Here is an 18,330-nt window from a genome sequence, read left to right on the forward strand (position 1 = left end):
TTGTTTTCTATCTGATTGTGAAAGCTGCCTCTCTCCTGGCTTCTTGGGGAAGTGAAGAAAAGGACATTTGAGACTTATAGTTTTGCTCTTGCATGACATGGTGTTATTTCAACCCAGAAATGAGTGTCTGGAGGAGATGGAGATCAGGAGTGGGGCAAGGTTTGGTGCCTTTTGTGGTTTATTAACCATGGGGTATGCAGGTCACCCTGAATTTGGGTGGTCACAACCTGGCTGTTCCCGTGTGAGCTCCCATGATAGTCAAGGAAAGGGTTCCATACCTGAAGCATGGGCATTTGATCATTATTTGGGGCCATTTGGGGTGTTTCCACTGCCTGCACTGAGAACTGCAGGGCAAGGCCTTGTCTGAGGAATGAGCCTGTGTGGAGGAGAAAGGTTTGGGTGGATAAAAGGAGCTAACGAGAGACCTTGGAGGTGAAAGTAGGGTGTTGCAGGAAGCACGGCCGAAAGCACGACAGACACCAGTAGAGTCAGATCATGCTCCATTTTATTGCCTGAATAGCCTAACTTTTATAGAGAACTTAACAGGGGCGGATAGTGTCTCACACAAGATTATTGGTCAAAAGCACTCAGACAAACAACTACAAGAAAACAACCCCACCTGCAAGAAAACAACCCCTTTGTGATTAGCAATCACGTAGACCTTGTCCTTGAAGCCAGATGCTGGTAACAATATTTTCCTAAATTCCTCAACTGGTCAATGTGGGAACACTGTCATGGGAATTTCTCATAGCTGCCCTGGTAGCTTGGTTTGCTCAGCTGCAGCAAGCCATGGGATTTTTGCTGTTTCAAAAAATCCCTCAACAGTAGGGTGCAGAAAGCTGAGGCTCTGCAGAAGTGGAAAGGGTGGATGTGTCTGAAAGTGCACGTCGAGCTCTGCTCCCTCTCCAAGGACAACTCAAACAACTGTGGAGAACCATTAAGAAACAGAGAAAGCTCTCACTCCTCCATCTCACCTAGAAGAGGGGAACAGGGAATGTTTCTTGGTGCTTGCTTGTCTCCAATGTGTTAAGGAAGCATCAAACACAAACTGCCCTTGTTACCAAAGCTGTATGCAAGACCAGAGGAAGGGTACTCATGTCCTGTGAATCTCCAAAACTGGATGTCATCCTGATCTTCTCAGCAGCTCCTGAGGAGGAACATAGAGGAGGAACACATCCCTGTCCCCCAGCCTCCACCTGCTGCCTTTGAGACATTGTGTGGATGCAAAACACCTACCCTGCAGGTGATGCTGGTGTGTCAGATGCTTGGAGACCTCCTTGCCGAGGTTCACTGTGTTACATGTGGTGTTGGCTTCACCATCTGATTCAAATGCCTAGATGAGGGGCTCTTCCCCTTCTACATTTTCTTTTGTTGCCTCCTGAAAAGGTGGTTCCCCAGCTGATCTTGCTGCTAGCAGTGAAACTCTAGGTTCTTGTTGTGTCCTCCCTGTGCAAGCCAGTCTGAAGACAGGTTGGGGAGAAGATAGTGGAGAAAGGGAAGAGTACGTTTCCATGATGTCCATGGCCTCTTCCTTCTGTCAAGATCATCAGGGGAAGTGTTTAATGAAATCAGTTTCCACTAAGACTCTGAAGAAACCCAGTACCTCTCTCTCCCTTCAGCCCATCCTCTCCCTTTGCCATCACCTCACGTTTGCCTGATGCTCTCTCCCCTTCCTCTCTCCATCACCTATACAGCTATTGACCAAATGCCATGCTATTACTGTGCTGGAGAGCAGACAGGTGAAAGACACTGCTGCAGGGAACCAGTTTCTGTGCTGAGACCTGCATCCCATTATGCAGCATCCCCCCCCTCCTAAATTATTCTTGGATCCTTCATGACTCCTAGTGCAGTTTCCCCTGGAGCAGGAGATTTCTCTGCACATCAGACAAACCCATTTCTTTTCCCTCACGACATTCTCTGCCTCTGGTGGTGGCTGCTGTGGCTGCTGCTCTTCACATTCAGGGCAATATCCATGATGCTGTATGGATTATCTGCATGAAAAAAAAAAGCGAGAGGAGCTACAAGACCACAACTGGTCTCCAGATAAAGGCCTGGAACCTGGAGAGTTAACAAAAGTAGCAGATGAAGCCAAAACACTTTGGAGGACTGGCTTCCCTCCCAGACAAGAGCAAACTGACCTCTGAGCAGTTGAAGTGTTCTTATCATCACTCAATCAGGTGCTCAGAAAGGACTGATGCTGGAGAGCATGGGGGAGCTGCTTATATTTCTCCTTCTGCAAGGAGAGAATGAACAACCCCTGCCTGTCCTATCTCACCAGGAGGGCTGTCTCATAAGGTCCTCCCCTGAAATTTGGAACACCTTTTCCTTCCCTGCAAAGTGAGTGCCCTCTTCAGGAGTGACACCGCATGGTATTTGCATGCACGAAGCAGCACAAGAGCACGGTGAACAGAGGCAGCAGTTTGCTCAGCAGGGCACAGGATTTTCCCATGTTTCCAGTCCTAGCAGTGTTGACATGTGGAAGTGACTCCACAACCATAGGGTTGTAAAGTAGTTATACTTTATTGCAGTGCACCGGGAGCACTGGGAATAGCTTCCCTCAAAAAGTGTGCACCTGCCCAGCTGTCTCTCACAATTTTATACATGAATACTGCTACATATTACATGAGCTCTAATACATATTCATTCTTTTCCCTGAAAAGGCGGACCTCTTCCTAGTAGTGCTCATTTCCAAACTCCCCGCCCTTAGCTCCTCCCAGTTGTGCTTGCGCAATGTAGCCTGGTGTTCGAGGGCAGGGGTATTTCAGGATGAAGGCAACAAGGAAGAGGAGCTTAAACTTTTTACCTTCCTGGACTTTGACCTTATGTTGGACAGTATTTAGGATTTTTTTGCTTATCTTTGCCTTATTTTCTGCCAGCGAGTTGTTCATCCTTCCCTTATGCGTTGGCCTTGAGTGATATCTTCCTTTTTACATCTGCTTCTCATAAGTTTCTCATCTACCTTCCCCAATAATCAGGATATTTTACCATATATGTAGCTAAATATTAATTCAGATGAGTTTTAGCATCTTCCTCATCTCAGTGTACGCTTCCTCAGGCATGGCCATTAATTTGCAGGGTTTATTCCCAGCAGCTGCTGGAGTTACTGCATCGGCTGCCAGAGGACTCAGCCGAGACAAATGAGGAAGAGCTGGGCAAGACTTCAAGTGAGGCAGCCAGGCCGACAGGCCCTGCACCTTGTGGGAATGCCCGGTGGGTGATTTCTGTGGGGGACTCCATGCTTCAGGCTGTGGATATGAAGATATATATGGATATATGGATTTATCATATATGGATATATCATATATGGATATACGATATATCCATGCTTGGATACAAGGTGGTTTGGAAAGACTGACAAAGGTTGTCCACGAGTCAGACTATTACCCTCTGTTGCTGGAGTAAAGCTCTGCAGAGAGGGACCTGGGCATCCTGATGGACAGAAAGCTGACCATGAATGTTCCCTTGTGGCCAAAAAGGCCTAGGAGATGCCGGGCTGCATTTGGAAGAGGGTTGCCAGCAGCTCAAGGGAGGTGATCCTGCCCCTTTGCCTGGCCCTGCTGAGGCCACACATGCAGTATTGTGCCCAGTTCTGGGCTCTCCAGTACAAGAGGGACGTGGAACTACCAGAGCGAGTCCAGAAGAGGGCTACAAAGATGATCAGACAACTGGAGCACCTGCCGTACTAGGACAGGCTGAGAGAATTGGGCCTCTTAAACCTGGAAAAGAGGAGACTGAGGGGAGACCTCATTAACGTATATAAATTTCTGAGGGGAGGGTGTCAAGAGGACGGAGCTGGTCTCTTTTCAGTTGTGCACAGTGACAGGACGAGAGGCAAAGGGCACAAACTGAAGCACAGGAGGTTCTGTCTCAATACGAGGGGCACTTCTTTACTGGGAGGGTGACAGAGCACTGGGACAGGTTGCCCAGAGAGGTTGTGGAGTCTCCTCTGGAGATATTCCAAACCCACCTGGATGCCATCCTGTGCAATATGCTCTAGGTGATCCTGCGCAGCAGAAGGTCAGGCTAGATGACCTTCAGAGGTCCCTTCCAACCTCAGCCATTCTGTGATTCTGTGACAAGTCCACCATGGTCATCATGTTTTCCAACCCTTTCAACTACCTCATATCCCACGTTGAGTTTTGGCCATTCTGTGATTCTGTGAACACACAAGCTCTAGACGCTGCAGGAAGCTGCATCCAAAAATATGCAGACGCACAGCTCTGGGAAATTCAGTGTAAGCACCAGAGGCTGGCTGTTTTGTTATCACGATTGTAAGAAGCCCCAAGGGAGCTGCTCACACTGCTTAGGACATCACAGAAGGAGTGGGAATGCAAGAGGATGCTGAGCAAATACCAGTGTGTCCTGTAAGCTAAGTGGGCACAGCAAGTTATGGCTTAATTTTCCAATATTTTTTAGGTATCAAGAAATCATACCCTGGTAACAGCTTTTATTTATTTATTTATTTATTTATTTATTTATTTATTTATTTATTTTAACAGCTAGGGAACAAGTATTTGGCAGAAGGAGCTTTTTTGCCTTCCATCCTCCATATGAAGTTCTTCTTAGCCACTTGCAATCCTAGAATCCTAGAATCATGATGCAGCTTCTGCTCTGGCTCCTGGAGCCCCTCCTGCCCTCCTTCTTCACTGACCTGGGTGCCTGCAGGGTTCTTTCTCTCTCACTTTATCTCATAGCTTCTGCTGTCCCTTTTCAACCTGTCTGGAACTGGCTTGTCTCTAACATGGGGCAGCTTCTGGTCTTTTCTCACAGAGGCCACCCCTGCAGCTCCCCCGTGCTACCAAACCCTTGATGTGGAAGCCCAATACAAGGATTTTTGTTTATTTATGTATTTGTTGGTTTATTTTGAGGAAGTTGGGAATGATGGCAGGGCCACAGGAGGGTGGTGGCTGCAGGTCCAGGGCATGGACATGGGCATGTCTGCAGGCCAGGAGGAGCCTCACAACCCACATTTAAAATCATATAAGCATTTAGTTTGGAAAAACCCTCTAAGTCCAACTGTTAGCCTAGCACTGCCAAGTCTACCACCAAAGCAGGTCCCCAGGCACCATCTCTACATGTCTTTTGAGTACCTACAAGGATGGTGACTCAACAGCTTCCCTGGGCAGCCAGTTCCAAAGGTCCACAACCCTTTAAGTAAAGAAAGTTCTCCCCATATCCAACCTAAGCCTCCCCCTGTGCAACATCATATGTTACAGAGGGGGTAGGTTGTTATGCTGGACCTAAGCTAAGACTGTACCCAAGCGCTGCAACTCTCCCAGTCCTTCCTGTCCCCTCTCTCTTGTCCTCTTGTGAAATGTACCCATAGGACATCTCCGAAGTGCCCACAGTGTCTGCTCCCAGAGCATGTTTGCTCATCACCAAGGGTCAAGCTGAAAGCAGATTCAGTTCCCCCTCAGAAACTTGGCTCCATGTGCTGCAAGCGCAAGCAGGGATGGAGGAACAAGCAGTGGGGAGGAGCAGTGTGGGAAGCATCCTCCTGTAGCTGCCTCTATCGGTCTTTGCTATATTTCCTCCCCAGCTGGTAAGGGTGGACCTGAGCTCAGCCCCTGCTGAGCCACCTCCTCCTTTATTCCTGCTGGACTGGTAACAACTTCTCAAAAATTCTGCTGCTGCTGGATGAAGCACCCATGGGTGAGAGGCTGTCTGCTCGCGCTGGGCTTGGGACTGCAGAGGTCGTCCTCATCCTAGCAGGGCTGTGTGGTGAGTGCCTTGTGCAGTCTCCTCCCTGTGCTGGCTGCAGTCTATGTTTTCAGAAACACCATGTTGGGTTGCTGCTTCTCTTCATTTCTGTGCAGCTTAATTATCGTTATAAGGTACTTGTCTAGAGCAACCTGCATGGGCTTTGTGGACACTGCTGGAAGTGGCATAGATGCAGAACTCCCAAGCCCTCCTGCCAAGGGCAGCTCTCTTCCAGCTGGTTGCTGCAGAAGGCTTGAGTTTTCCTCAGAAGTGCTGATACCTTCTAGAAGGTGGATGTCACAAAGTGGGAGAATTTTTTATAGTGGTAGAGTCACGTGGCAAATTAGGAATGAGAAAACAACCTACTGGGAATGGAGAGGAGTGCTGCCCAGCTGCCCTCATCATACATTGATGATCAGAAGAAAACAGTGAATTGCAAAGGGATGGCAGAGGGAGCCAAGTAAAAATTGGGAAAGGTATAGAAATCAAGTGTGCTGAGTGAGTGCGGTGCTGCCTTCTCAGTAGTGTCAACTATGTGTTGTAGAGCTTGAATGGCGGAAAAAGAAGAGGGGGAATTGGAAACGCCAGCCCTCTGAGGGGTAGTAAATGGTGTGGGGTTGATCTGCTTGGGCCAGACTGATCTGAGGAAGCAGGATAGAGGTTTGCAGAAATAAAGGAAAATAAAGGACCTCTTATGTTCCTTATGCAGTGGTAAGGCTGTTCATTCAATAAAGCCAACCGAGATTTGTGAATGCAACATTTCTGGCCCATGGTGCTCTGAGTGCACAGCCTTACTCAAAATTGCTCCAACAAAAAGCCTGCAATTCAACTATTTGCTACTTTTTTTAAAAAAAATTGTTATTATTATTATTTATTTATTTATTTATTTATTTATTTATTTATTTTTAGTAATGTAAATTCATCCTGAAGCCTTTTCAGTTGAAAAAATTGGTCTTAATGTATTTTGGTTTTCCTTGTTTTGAGGGACTGTCATGGTTTAGCCCGGCTGGCAGCCAAACACCACGCAGCCGTTCGCTCACCCTACCCCCTCCCTCTCTGGGACGGGGGAGAGAAATGGAAAGTGAAGCCCGTGAGTTGAGATAAAGACAGTTTAATAGACAGGAAAATAATAATAACAATAATAATAATAATAATAATAATACAATGATGACAATAGTACTACCACTAATAATATGTACAAACAAGTGATGCACAATGCACCACCTGCTGACCGATGCCCAGCCTCACCCCGAGGAGTCGGGCCCCCTCCCCCTGGCTAGCCACCCCTATATATTGTTTAGCCTGACGTCAGATGGTATGGAATACCCCTTTGGCTAGTTTGGGTCACCTGTCCTGGGTCTGTCCCCTCCCAGCTTTTACTGCACCCCCAGCCTGCTCGTTGGCAGGACAGAACAAGAAACTGAGATGTCCTTGGCTTGGTATAAGCACTGCTCTGCAACAATTAAAACATCGGGGTGTTATCAGCACTCTTCTCATCCTAAGCCAAAACACAGCATTCCACCAGCTACTAGGAAGAAAATTAATTCTGTTCTAACTGAAACCAAGACACACCGTGTGCAGGCTCTGTGCTATCACTGCAGTGATAGGAAACCTGGTGATACCATGGAATTGGTGGGCTGATAACCAAATCGTGTCCTCTGGGTGAGCTTTGCTCATTATACTCTCGTTACAATGTCAGAACACACCTCCACTCCAAAGGCTACCCACCTCCAGAGTGTGACCACTGAGCATGCGCTCTGGATTTCTCTAAGCCTAGGCCTTTAAACATGAAAAAAGATTAATACCAATTTATAAATTTATACCAATTTCTAAGTTTATACGGATTTATACAAGGGTACATTTGACCAGAGTCACTCATGCTCCACCTAAAGGTAGGAAAATAGTATAGAAATGGCTCGAGAGAAAAAAAATGTTAGGGAAAATACCATCAAGTTGGAAGGACATCACTGGCTTCTGGCATCAGTCAACAGGTTCAACCTCTCTTTCCCCCCAGCAGGGATGCCTACTGAGTGAGATTCAAACCCTTGGGTATAATGAGTGCTTCCCCAGGAAACCTAACATTGTCTATAGAGTTGTTTCATAAGTTAACTTGTATGTAGTAGGTTGCATTGGTCATATTCTTGGTATCTGCATGTGCTTGGCATACAGCCTTCTTATCACCAGGAATCCAAAAGAATCTGTCCTCCTGTTGCTTCAGTAAACTATGGCAGTCATTAATCTACTAGCCTGAAGGTGTGCCATGCTATCTGTGCTCATGATAATTCAATATATTGAATGTGACTGGACTCAGTGCTGAACTGGGTCCAGCCCAGCCGGCCGCCCCCAGCCCCTGTGATACCTGAGGACAAGATGTAACACAAGGGGGTTTAGGGCCTACCAAACTTCTTTACCATTTAACATAACAAGTTACTACAGAAACCAACCAGAGAAGTGTTACTGGACCTGGTGCTCACCAGTGAAGACAAACTCATTAAAGAGCTTAAGACTGGAGGCAGTCTGGGCTGCAATGACCATGCCCTGGTTGAATTTCTGATCTTGGGCCTGGCAAAGAGCAAAGCCAGGACCCTCAACTTTAGAAGAGAGAAATTCCGTCTGTTAAAGAACCAGTGGATGAGATCCCCTGGGATGGAGGAAATGATCAGAGCTTGCAAATTTTTAAGGACGCTTGTCTTAAAGCAAAAGAACTCCCCATCTGGAAGAAATCAAGCAGGGAAGGCAGGAAACAGGCATGGCTGAGCAAGGACCTGCTGGTCAAAGTGAGGTGCAAGAAGGAGATGCAAAGGCAGTGGAAGCAGGGACACATGGCCTGGGAAGATTCCAGGAATGTTGTCTGGATGTGCAGGGATGGGATCAGGAAAGGTACAGGTAGAACTGAGCTCGGCAAGGGGTGCAAAAAATAGCAAGAAGGGTTTCTATAGGTACATTGCTCAGAAAAAAAAGAAAAAAAAAGTGTGCCCCCTCTGATAAATGTGAAGGGTGAACTGGTGGTGTGGTTTAAACCGGCCAGCAGCTCAGTACCACACAGCCTTTCACTCACCCTCCGTCTCCGGAATGGGGGAGAGAAATGAGACAATGAAGCCTGTGGGTTGAGATAAAGACACTTTATTATGACAGGAAAATAATGATAATGATAATAATAACAATAATAGTACTACTACTAATAATGTGTACAAAACAAGCAATGCCCAATGCAATTGCTCACCACCCGCTGACCGATGCCCAGCCTATCCCTGAGCGCCCGCTCCCCCCACCCCAGCCAGCCCCCCATATTAATTGTTTAGCAAGACTTTGGTATGGAATACCCCTTTGGCCACTTTGGGTCACCTGTCCTGTCCTGTCCCCTCCCAGCTCCTGCTGCACCCCCAGCCTGCCCGCTGGCAGGGCAGAGCAGGAAGCTGAAAAGTCCTTGGCTTGGTGTAAGCACTGCTCTGCAACAATTAAAACATCAGGGTGTTATCAACATTCTTCTCATCCTAAATCCCAAACACAGCCCCCTGTCAGCTACTAGGAGGAAAATTAACTCATTCCTAACTGAAACCAAGACAACTGGTAACAACAGACATGGAGGAGGCTGAGGTCCTCAACAACTTGCACACGTATTCAGGAGCTGCTAGGGTCTCCAGCAGTGACTTACCAAGGGTGAAGCATTCTGGCCCATCACCATGGTTGGCAGTGATAAGGCTTCATTCAAGGCTGTGTGCTGTAGTGTTCTTCAAGGCAAGCTGTGGTTGTGTGGACAAAGGGAGAAGATAGTTTGGCAGGTGGGAAACTGGTTGATAAGGGAGTCAAAACCCAGATCAGGGGACCGGTACTGGGCCCGTGATTGTTTGATGTCTGCTGATGGTCCCGGCTTCTCTCCTGGGCCCCTGGGTGCGTATGACCTCAAAACATTTGAAACTGGTGAATTCCCCTCTCCAAAGACAAAAAGGGGCTCCAGAGAGCCCCTGCTCCTGCACCCCAAGGTGTTTGGGCACAGAAGGTCTCCACTTCTATGCCTGTGCTGGGAAGGAGTGTGGTGAGGAAGAGGAGGGGAGGTGGGGATGGGTTCCCTGCTGTAGGCGTTGGCTGCTCTGAATACTGATGGTCAAAGCTGGGGTGACCTGGGGGCACAGCTCATGTGGGGAATAGAAATGTGGGGTAGCTGGGGCAGCCCCTCACCTGCACCCTCAGCACCCAGAAAACACCAGCAGACAGCCAGGGTCCTCACCAGCCTGGAGAAGAAGCCCCCAAGCAGGACATGGGATGGGACCTGTCCCTTTCCTGGCTGTTGGAGATGGGACACTGTTCTTATCCTGCCTTTGTTTATGCCATTGGGGTTTGATGATGAAATGTGCTGGTGACATGAGGCACGGGGGCTCCACAGGCTTGGGAACTTAGGGAGTGGTGGACATGGGGGCTGCAGAGCAGGGATGATCACAGGCAACCGGTGGGAGGCAGAATAGGGATGGTACCAGCAGCCCCACACAGTGGGGATGGAGATACTCTACTGCAGCACCTCCTGCAGAGATGATGCTCTTCTGGAGAGCCCTGCCACACTTGCAGGCTTCACAGAGACGGAGCCACCGCAGATCCAGAGGCTGTGCTGACCTGTAGGGCTGTGCTGCACATTGCAGGAAGCTCAGGCTGGGCTGGGGCTTTCTGTCCTGCCACCCTGGTGGCACTGGACATCATGTCAACAGGCTACCAGAAGCCACATGGTGGCTTTTCACTCTGCTCCTTGCAGGTGGGAACAGGCTTCACCTTGCCAAAGGGAAAAACCTCTCTGAAGCACTGAAAAACTCATGGGTTAAGCTAAGAATGGGGTGATCTCCCACCAGTTACTCGCATGGGCAAAACAGATGCAGCTTGGCTAAGATTGCTGTGATTTATTGCGAATGAATGACAGTGGAGAGCAGTGGGAACTAAAAGCAAACAACACCTTCCCCAGTCATCCATCTCATTCTGCCTCCTCCCCCCAAACAGTGCACAGGGATGGGGGAATGGGGGCTGCAGTCAGTCCGTAACGCTTTGTCTCCACCACTCCTCCACACTCACTCCCTGCCCCTGCCCCAACAGGGGGTCCCTCCTCTGGAATGCTGTCCTTCCAACCTGATCTTTAAGATCTGTTCTAACATGGGTCGCCCACAGGCAGCAGCACCCCCCAACACCCCTGCTCCTGCGTGGGCTTTTTCTTGCTTTTTTTTTTTTTGTTGTTGTTGTTTGTTTGCTTGCTTGCTTTTTCTGAGGAGGAATTCTTTTATTTTTTTATTTTTTTTTCATTTTGTGTTTGTTTTCTGATGTCACAGCCAGTGACCACATGAGATTTAAAGAAGGGAGGGAAAGGGTGAGGGAAGGGAAGCCAAGCCGAAATCTCCTTTTTGTCCCAGTGGCTGCTGGCTTGGGGTGCTGGGTAAGCGGAGGGGAGGAGCTCGGCTGAAGCACAAAACCAAGGCCCCCTTCCAGGAAACCATGACGTGCTTTCTGTTAGCCTGAGCTCCACTGCAGCAGGCTCCACCTGACACTTCGTCCTCCGGTGTGTATTTATTTACACATTGGCCTGGAAGCATCATTTTGCAAAAGCCAGCCCCTCTCGCCCTTGTGTTTCTCCTGTGGTGCCTGACTTCTGGGAAGGAAGCACTGGAGATCAGCGTGCGCCTCCACCCACGGGCAGAGTGGTGGGGAGTGGGAGGATGAGACATGCCAGAGGTGATTTTTTGCAGGCATTTCCCTACAGTGCAAGGGGCAAAGTTGAAACAGTGCCTAGGGGCTGCAGGGGTGGCACAAATAGATGTCCCCTGCTGACAAGGGTCACTCCTCCTGGCACGGGCTGAGCAACAGAACCGTAGCTGCTGTCCGTCAGCTTTTAGGCTGTCCCCAGACATCCCAAACAGAGCTGGGATGGCTGCCTGAGCTAGGAAAAAAGCACGGGGCAGAGCAGAGGGAGGGCATGGTGGCAGGGGGGTATCAGTGCATCTTGCTGTGATGCTCTGTAGGCATCCTTATCCACACGCTAAGCATCTCTGCAAGGAGGACATATGCAGCGTACAAGGGTTGGAGCATTGTTTATTAGTTATCACCCATAAGCGTGAGATAGCACTCTACAAGTTGCTGTTAGCTTATTGGCAAAGTCATTGAAGCTGTAGGACAGTTAAGAGCAACCGGGCTGCTGGTGGTGCCATCTCCCACCAGATTTATCATCAACCACCACCTGTGATCACCAAAGAGGCAGCACAGTGAGATCTCTACCTTCATCCTTGATGAAAATCTCACGAGGGAAGCTTTTGACAGCAAAGGTGTCTTCACTCACATGTCTTAGGAATAGGGTGGGGGATCTATATCGTCTACCTGGACTTTCAGGATCGCTTTTGCAGTGTTGGACATCCTGGCTCTGACACGAATATTCCCCGAGGAGACCTCCAGGGTTTCATGGTTTGACGCTAGTGTAGCTCTCTGGAAGAGTGTGGAACTGCCGTAAGATTTTCTTTCCATCATACGGGAGAAGACTTCATGGAGTCTTACCATGTGGTTCTCTGTTTTGAAGAGCTCCAGAGCGAACTCGATGCTGTAAAGGACGTAGTCGAAGGGGTTGGAGAACATGATGGCCAGTGAGAAAGAGCTGGCCTTGCAGACCAGGACACCCACACTCCCACGCAGGCTGTATGACGTCTTTGCAAAAATGCATACTCCTACGGACTGTGGGCCGATTTCAAAGGGGGGAAGGATCTGGATCTTCCCACTGAAGCAGTAACTCCTGCAGGAAGAGAAGGACCAGAACAAAAGGAGATGTTGATGTGCTGGAGAGAGTCCCATGGAGGGCCACAAAACCAGCAAGGGAGAGGCTGAGGGGGCTGGGACAATTTACCAAGGAGAAGACAAAAGGCTCAAGGGGATCTTGCCAATGTATGTAAATACCTGCAGGGAGCGTGCAATGAAGACAGAGCAGACTTTTTTCAGAGGTGCCCAGGGACAGAACAAGAGGTAATGGGCACAAAATAAAACACAGGAGGTTCCCTCTGAACATCAGGAAACGTCTTTACCATGAGGGTGACTGAGGACTCACACAGGCTGTCCGGAGATGTGGTGGAGATATCCACTTTTTTATATATTTTGCCTGTCTTTGGAGATACTCAAAATCCCTCTGGACATGGTCCTGGGTAAGTGACCAAAGGAATTCCAGAGGTCCCTGCCAACCTCAAGCAGTCTGTGGTCCTGTGAACCTCTGGCCTTTGCTTTTCTGCCCCAGACTGTGGCATTATAGATACCTCTCCCTTGTCTCTCCAGAATACACCGAATGACACTTGTCCCAGCAGAAATTCCCCTGATAGCACCCTTCTTCTGTTTCTTAACACCTTTACATTCTTAAGGCATTTGGTCATGCTGTTAATAACTGCCCCTGCCCTCTGTGAAAACCTCAGTAGACCTCAAAGTGCACAAACTAAGCCTTAATGGGAAGGGAATAGGAAATGAGAGTGGCAAAAGGTAGCACAGCATAAATATGTACTGGTTTCTGCTGGTTCCCCCAATCTGGAAGAGATGAGAGCTCATCCTGATGGCCTCAGGTCATCTGGGCAAGGTAGATAAGGAAAGGAAGTCCTCCAAAGGTGGATAAGGAAAGGCTTTCTCAAAGCGCATGCATCTGAGTAGTGCAACTGGTGTATACAGAGGAGGTGTCCAGCAGGAGCTAGAGGAACTTGCAGGAGAGAGCTCTGGCACCAGGCACTGAGCTTGCCCCCATTGTTTTCCTAACACCCAAAGGCATTTTAAAGAGATCCCTCAGGGGAGGCTGGCGGAAAGCAGTAGGGGAGCAGGGGATGCACACCTGATGTCCTCCAGTGTCACGTTTTTGGTGTTGTTGATGATCTCCACGCCCACACTGCGGCAGACTTCTATATTTCCCATCAGGCTTTCCAGGTCGGGCTGCAATTTAGGATTGTTACACTTCTGCTCCTTCTTGGCTGCCATCTTCCCTCTGATCGTGCTGCAGAAGAACTGCAGGGCTGTGGAGCAGCGGAGGCTCTGAACTAAGGCAGAAGTGAAACAAGAGAATGGGCAGGGCCACCTCCTGCTATGGGAGCTGAGAGCATAGCTCCTCCCCAGTGTCTGCAAGGCTTCTCAGGGCTGATAAAGGGCAGCTCCTGTGAACGGAAATTGTGGGTGGTTTCGAGCAGAGGGCTGTGAATCTCTCCTCCATCCTTATCCCTGGTTCTGGAAGCATTTAGCCCTAGAGACTTGCCAGGTGTCCATGGCCAAAGTCCCTCGCCTTGTCAAGCCCTGCTGCTGATGCTCAGAAAACAACATGTGCACATCAAAAACAACCTCCCACATCCTGCCTGAGAGCAGCAGGAAGCTTGTGCGGGACGAAGTCAGATAGAGCTGCTCAAAACACGGTCAGGAAATACCCGAGCTTGAAACAGCTGCATGTGCAAACGCCATAAACATCAGTCCTGGTTTTCCTGTTCTCTTCTTGGTGATCAGAAGTATCCGGAGAGATGGTTTCACATGTTAACGAGTGTATTTATGTGTAAAAATAGCAGTGCTTCAAGTCAGAGGGGTGCTTGCTTTGCAAAAATCGCCAAGCACCTGATTCTGCAGAATTATATAATTACTTAATGAAAAGGCCTTCACGTGGATTCTGACTCTGTGTGCTTACTGGCCAGGTGCACTGGGCACAAACCTATGAATAATGCCTGCATGTCCAGCTATATGTCACACACTTCATCTGTCCTTATTGTCTCTCCCGAAGTTGTTTGTCCTTGTTGTTTGTCAGGCCACTGTCCTGACAAGCAGCTGAACCCAGCTACAGCCGGGAAACTGAACCACATTATTTATATGTGCAGCAAAGTCAACTGCCACATGATTTATTGCTAAACAGCATGGTTTATTTGCAATGCAATGATTTATTTGCACTGCAATGCAGCATGAAATGTATTCAAAGTAATACAATGCAATTTATGGCAGGTTAGCTGAGTGCTGCTGATCTATCTTCATAGGAACAAGGGCATTCTTCAGTGAGCAGGACTTTTAATTCAAGATCCTTCCAAACACTGCTCTGTCTGTCATGCAAGCCCTTAGCCTTGACATCCCAAGTGCATAAGAGCATGGCTTCTGCTAAGGCTTCCTCCTTCACTGGGAAATGCATAAAACAGTTCCAGAGGAGCTGTATGCCAGAACTGATGAGCAAGCACTCACCACAGAGCACATCCCATGGCAGAGCGTGGTCACAGCAGGGCTGGAAATACTGGCCATGAACCACCTAGGGTGCCATGCCACCCTAGAGCAATGCACAGGAACCTGAAGCAGAAGTTTCCTGGTGAAACCCTCTCCCATCCTTCACACCAAAGAGTCAGGCTTCTTCTGTCCTGGTGCCATGGAGACAAGGTGTTGCTCCGTGTCATCGGTTTGCTGATTCTTGGTTTTCCACCAAGGCTTTCATGTTTGCCTAGGCAGTATTGGATGCAGTGGCAGTCACATAGACTTTACGTACGGTGACCTCCAGGTTTCCCTGGTGTTTGCTCAAGTTGGCTTTATGGAAAGATGCAGAGTTACAGGAGATGAAGGTGGGACTTGGCGAACAGGCAGGTCCCCGTGGAGCCTGGGGTCATACTGGGGTGAGTGGGGGTGGACAGGCCTCCTCCACCCACAGCAGGAACTCCTGTAGGAAGACAATGAGAGGGGATGGGGAGTTTGGTTAGAACAGAGGAGGGAATTGGCACGGCTGAGCACTGGGGTACAAAAGTGAATGACTTTGGGGTGATTTCTTCTATCAAATGATGGCTGGGCTGGAATGGGCAGAGAAATCATGGAGGAGGGAAGGATGGTAGATGAAGGATGAAGGATGACCCAGTGGGTGCTGGATCACATCTGTAGTGGTGTTGATTATCTTGATGCCTACACACCTCAAGACATCCAGGGCTGTCACCAGGTGCTCGATGTTTCTCTCTGTAGGAAGAGGGTTAGTGTGGCAGTGGGATTGGGACCAGCCCCTGTGGGCTCACCTTCCTTAGGAGGAGGAACACCCAAGAAGGGACAAAGGAACCTCCTCTGCACCATTCACAGCAGCTCAGGGCCACGCTCTTGGCTTTCTCTCCAGGTTGCCACATGTCCTGCATCCCTTGCTGCTGAGCCTGGGTCTGGGCACGTTCCAGGACTGGACACCCGCCAGGGCGTGAGTGCAGGCAGCTCATGGGTGTCCCTCAGTAAGGTGTCAGAAGATAACCATGAGCTCTCCCCTCAACAAGCTTGAGGCGGTGACTGACAGCTGCCAGTCATCCTCAGAGTGGATGCGAGTGTGGCCAGTGTGAGAGGGAATGTGCAGCTCCCACGTTTCCATCAGCTCAGGTCAGCTGGAGCCAGGCCAGAGCAAACAGCAGCCGTGTTAGAAAGAGCTTCAGGCGCCGCTTTCTGGGCGCCGAGCCAAACCTCAGAGTGCTTCTGAGGGTAGAAATTTTCTCAAGTGCCTTTGGTTTCCATTTGACTTCGGGGAAATGAAAAACAGCCCCGAGTCTGTGCTGTGACAGGAAATCAAATAGCAGTGGGGCTATTTCAAACACAAACGGCCTAGGGCTCCTTGCAACCCCCTCATGTCTTTTACCTGTTAGCTCACCCCGAGGCAGAGCTTTCCTTTCCTTACCCCTTGGTCCAGAAGGAAAGCAAGGGAGAAAGCAAAGGAGGGTGAGGCGAACCTTTCAGTCTCGATGCCGAATTTGCATAGAGCACAAACCAGACCAAATAACTGGATGCTGATGCACAGGGGCCAATGGCATGAGGTTCAACGTGCCCAAGTGCTGGGTCCTGCACTTTGGTCACAACAACCCCATGCAACACTACAGGTTTTGGGGCAGAGTGGCTGGAAAGCTGTGCCGAGGAAAAGGATCTGGGGGTGTTGGTCGATGCTCACCTGAAAATGAGCCAGCAGTGTGCCCAGCTGGCCAAAAAGGTCAACAGCATCCTGGCTTGTATCAGGAATAGTGGCCAGCAGGACCAGGGAGGTGATGAACCATCTCTGGTGAGGCCTCACCTCAAGTACCATGTTCAGCTTTGGGCCGCTCACTACAAGAAGGACATCGAGGCCCTGAGATGTGTCCAAATAAAGGCTGAAATGCTGGTGAAGGGTCTGGAACACAAGTCTTATGAGTGGCTGAGAGAACTGGGGTTGTTGAGTCTGGAGGAGAGAGGAGAGACTTTATTGCCCTTTATAACTACCTGAAAGGAAGGTGTGGGTGCTGGGGATCGGCCTCTTCTTGCAGATAACTAGCAATAGGAAACAAAAGGGAATGGCCTCAAGTTGCACCAGGGGAGGTTCAGGTTGGACCCAACTGGCCACACTGGAGGGTTGCAGAATCACGGAATATTTAATGTTGGGAAGTCTGGAGATCTTCCTCTGGAGATCATAGAAGCATAGAATATCCTGAGTTGGAAGGGACCCTTAAGGATCATCAAGTCCAACTCTTGACACTGCACAGGTCTACCCAAAAGTTCAGACGATGTGACTAAGTGCACAGTCCAATCTCTTCTTAAATTCAGACAGGCTCGGTGCAGTGACCACTTCCCTGGGGAGCCTGTTTCAGTGTGCAACCACCCTCTCTGTGAAGAACCCCCTCCTGATGTCAAGCCTAAATATCCCCTGCCTCAGCTTAACCCCGTTCCCACGGTCCTGTCACTGGTGTTAATGGAGAAAAGGTCTCCTGCCTCTCGACACCCACTTACGAGGAAGTTGTAGACTGTGATGAGGTCTCCCCTCAGCTTCCTCTTCTCCAGGCTGAACAGGCCCATTGCCCTCAGCCGTTCCTCGTACGTCTTCCCCTCCAGGCCTTTCACCATCTTCGTAGCCCTCCTCTGGACACTCTCCAACAGTTTCATGTCCTTTTTCTACTGTGGTGCCCAGAACTGCACACAGTACTCGAGGTGAGGCCGCACCAGCGCAGAGTAGAGCGAGACAATCACCTCCCTTGACCTACTAGCGATGCCGTGCTTGATGCACCCCAGGACACGGTTGGCCCTCCTGGCTGCCAGAGCACACTGCTGGCTCATATTCAACTTGCTGTCTACCACGACCCCCAGATCCCTCTCTTCTAGGCTGCTCTCCAGCGTCTCATCGCCCAGTCTGTACGTGCAGCCAGGGTTTCCCCGTCCCAGGTGCAGGACCCGGCACTTGCTCTTATTGAACTTCATGCGGTTGGTGATCGCCCAGCTCTCCAACCTATCCAGATCCCTCTGCAAGGCCTTTCCACCCTCAACAGAGTCCACAACTCCTCCAAGTTTGGTGTCATCAGCAAACTTGCTCAAAATACCTTCTATTCCTACATCCAGATCGTTTATAAAAATATTGAAAAGTACCGGCCCTAAAATGGAGCCTTGAGGGACCCCACTGGTGACCGCCCGCCAGCCTGACGCAGCCCCATTTACCATAACCCTTTGGGCCCTGCCCGTTAGGCAATTGCTCACCCATCGTATGATGTTTTTATTTAGCTGTATGGTGGACATTATGTCCAGTAGGATCCTATGGGAAACCGTGTCAAAAGCCTTGCTGAAGTCCAAAAAAATCACATCAGCTGGTTTCCCTTGGTCCACCATACGGGTGATCTTATCATAAAAGGAAATGAGGTTAGTTAGGCAGGACCTACCCTTCAC

General features: G+C 49.4%; 2 protein-coding genes and 1 long non-coding RNA gene across 8 annotated transcripts in view; 1 reads left to right on the top strand and 2 right to left on the bottom strand.

Moving 5' to 3' along the window:
• Positions 1-737: 737 nt before the first annotated feature.
• On the bottom strand, positions 738-2,257 carry LOC137846143 (uncharacterized). Its single transcript, XR_011090409.1, has 3 exons — positions 2,139-2,257; positions 1,237-1,991; positions 738-1,147 (listed from the first exon to the last, which is right to left on the bottom strand). It is a non-coding gene; the product is annotated as an uncharacterized lncRNA (long non-coding RNA).
• Positions 2,258-5,507: 3,250 nt separating this feature from the next.
• LOC137846087 (deleted in malignant brain tumors 1 protein-like) overlaps positions 5,508-18,330 on the top strand; it is a 40,189-nt gene continuing 27,366 nt past the window's right edge. For 3 of the 6 annotated variants that reach the window (XM_068663757.1, XM_068663758.1, XM_068663760.1), the window contains exon 1: positions 5,511-5,721. In XM_068663757.1, coding sequence (XP_068519858.1) covers positions 5,649-5,721 — 73 coding nt within the window. In that variant the 5' untranslated portion in view covers positions 5,511-5,648. Of the gene's footprint in view, positions 5,722-18,330 lie in introns of all 6 variants that reach the window. The other 3 variants (XM_068663762.1, XM_068663761.1, XM_068663759.1) reach the window with 3 other exon arrangements.
• Positions 11,744-14,537, bottom strand: LOC137846127 (DELTA-thalatoxin-Avl1a-like). The gene is made up of 2 exons (XM_068663847.1): positions 13,520-14,537; positions 11,744-12,451 (listed from the first exon to the last, which is right to left on the bottom strand). Exons 1-2 carry the CDS (start codon positions 13,660-13,662, stop codon positions 12,013-12,015), a joined length of 582 nt encoding a protein of 193 aa, XP_068519948.1. The 5' UTR covers positions 13,663-14,537; the 3' UTR covers positions 11,744-12,012.

The sequence above is a fragment of the Anas acuta genome, chromosome 30 (genome assembly GCF_963932015.1).
Source record: "Anas acuta chromosome 30, bAnaAcu1.1, whole genome shotgun sequence".
NCBI lineage: Eukaryota > Metazoa > Chordata > Aves > Anseriformes > Anatidae > Anas > Anas acuta.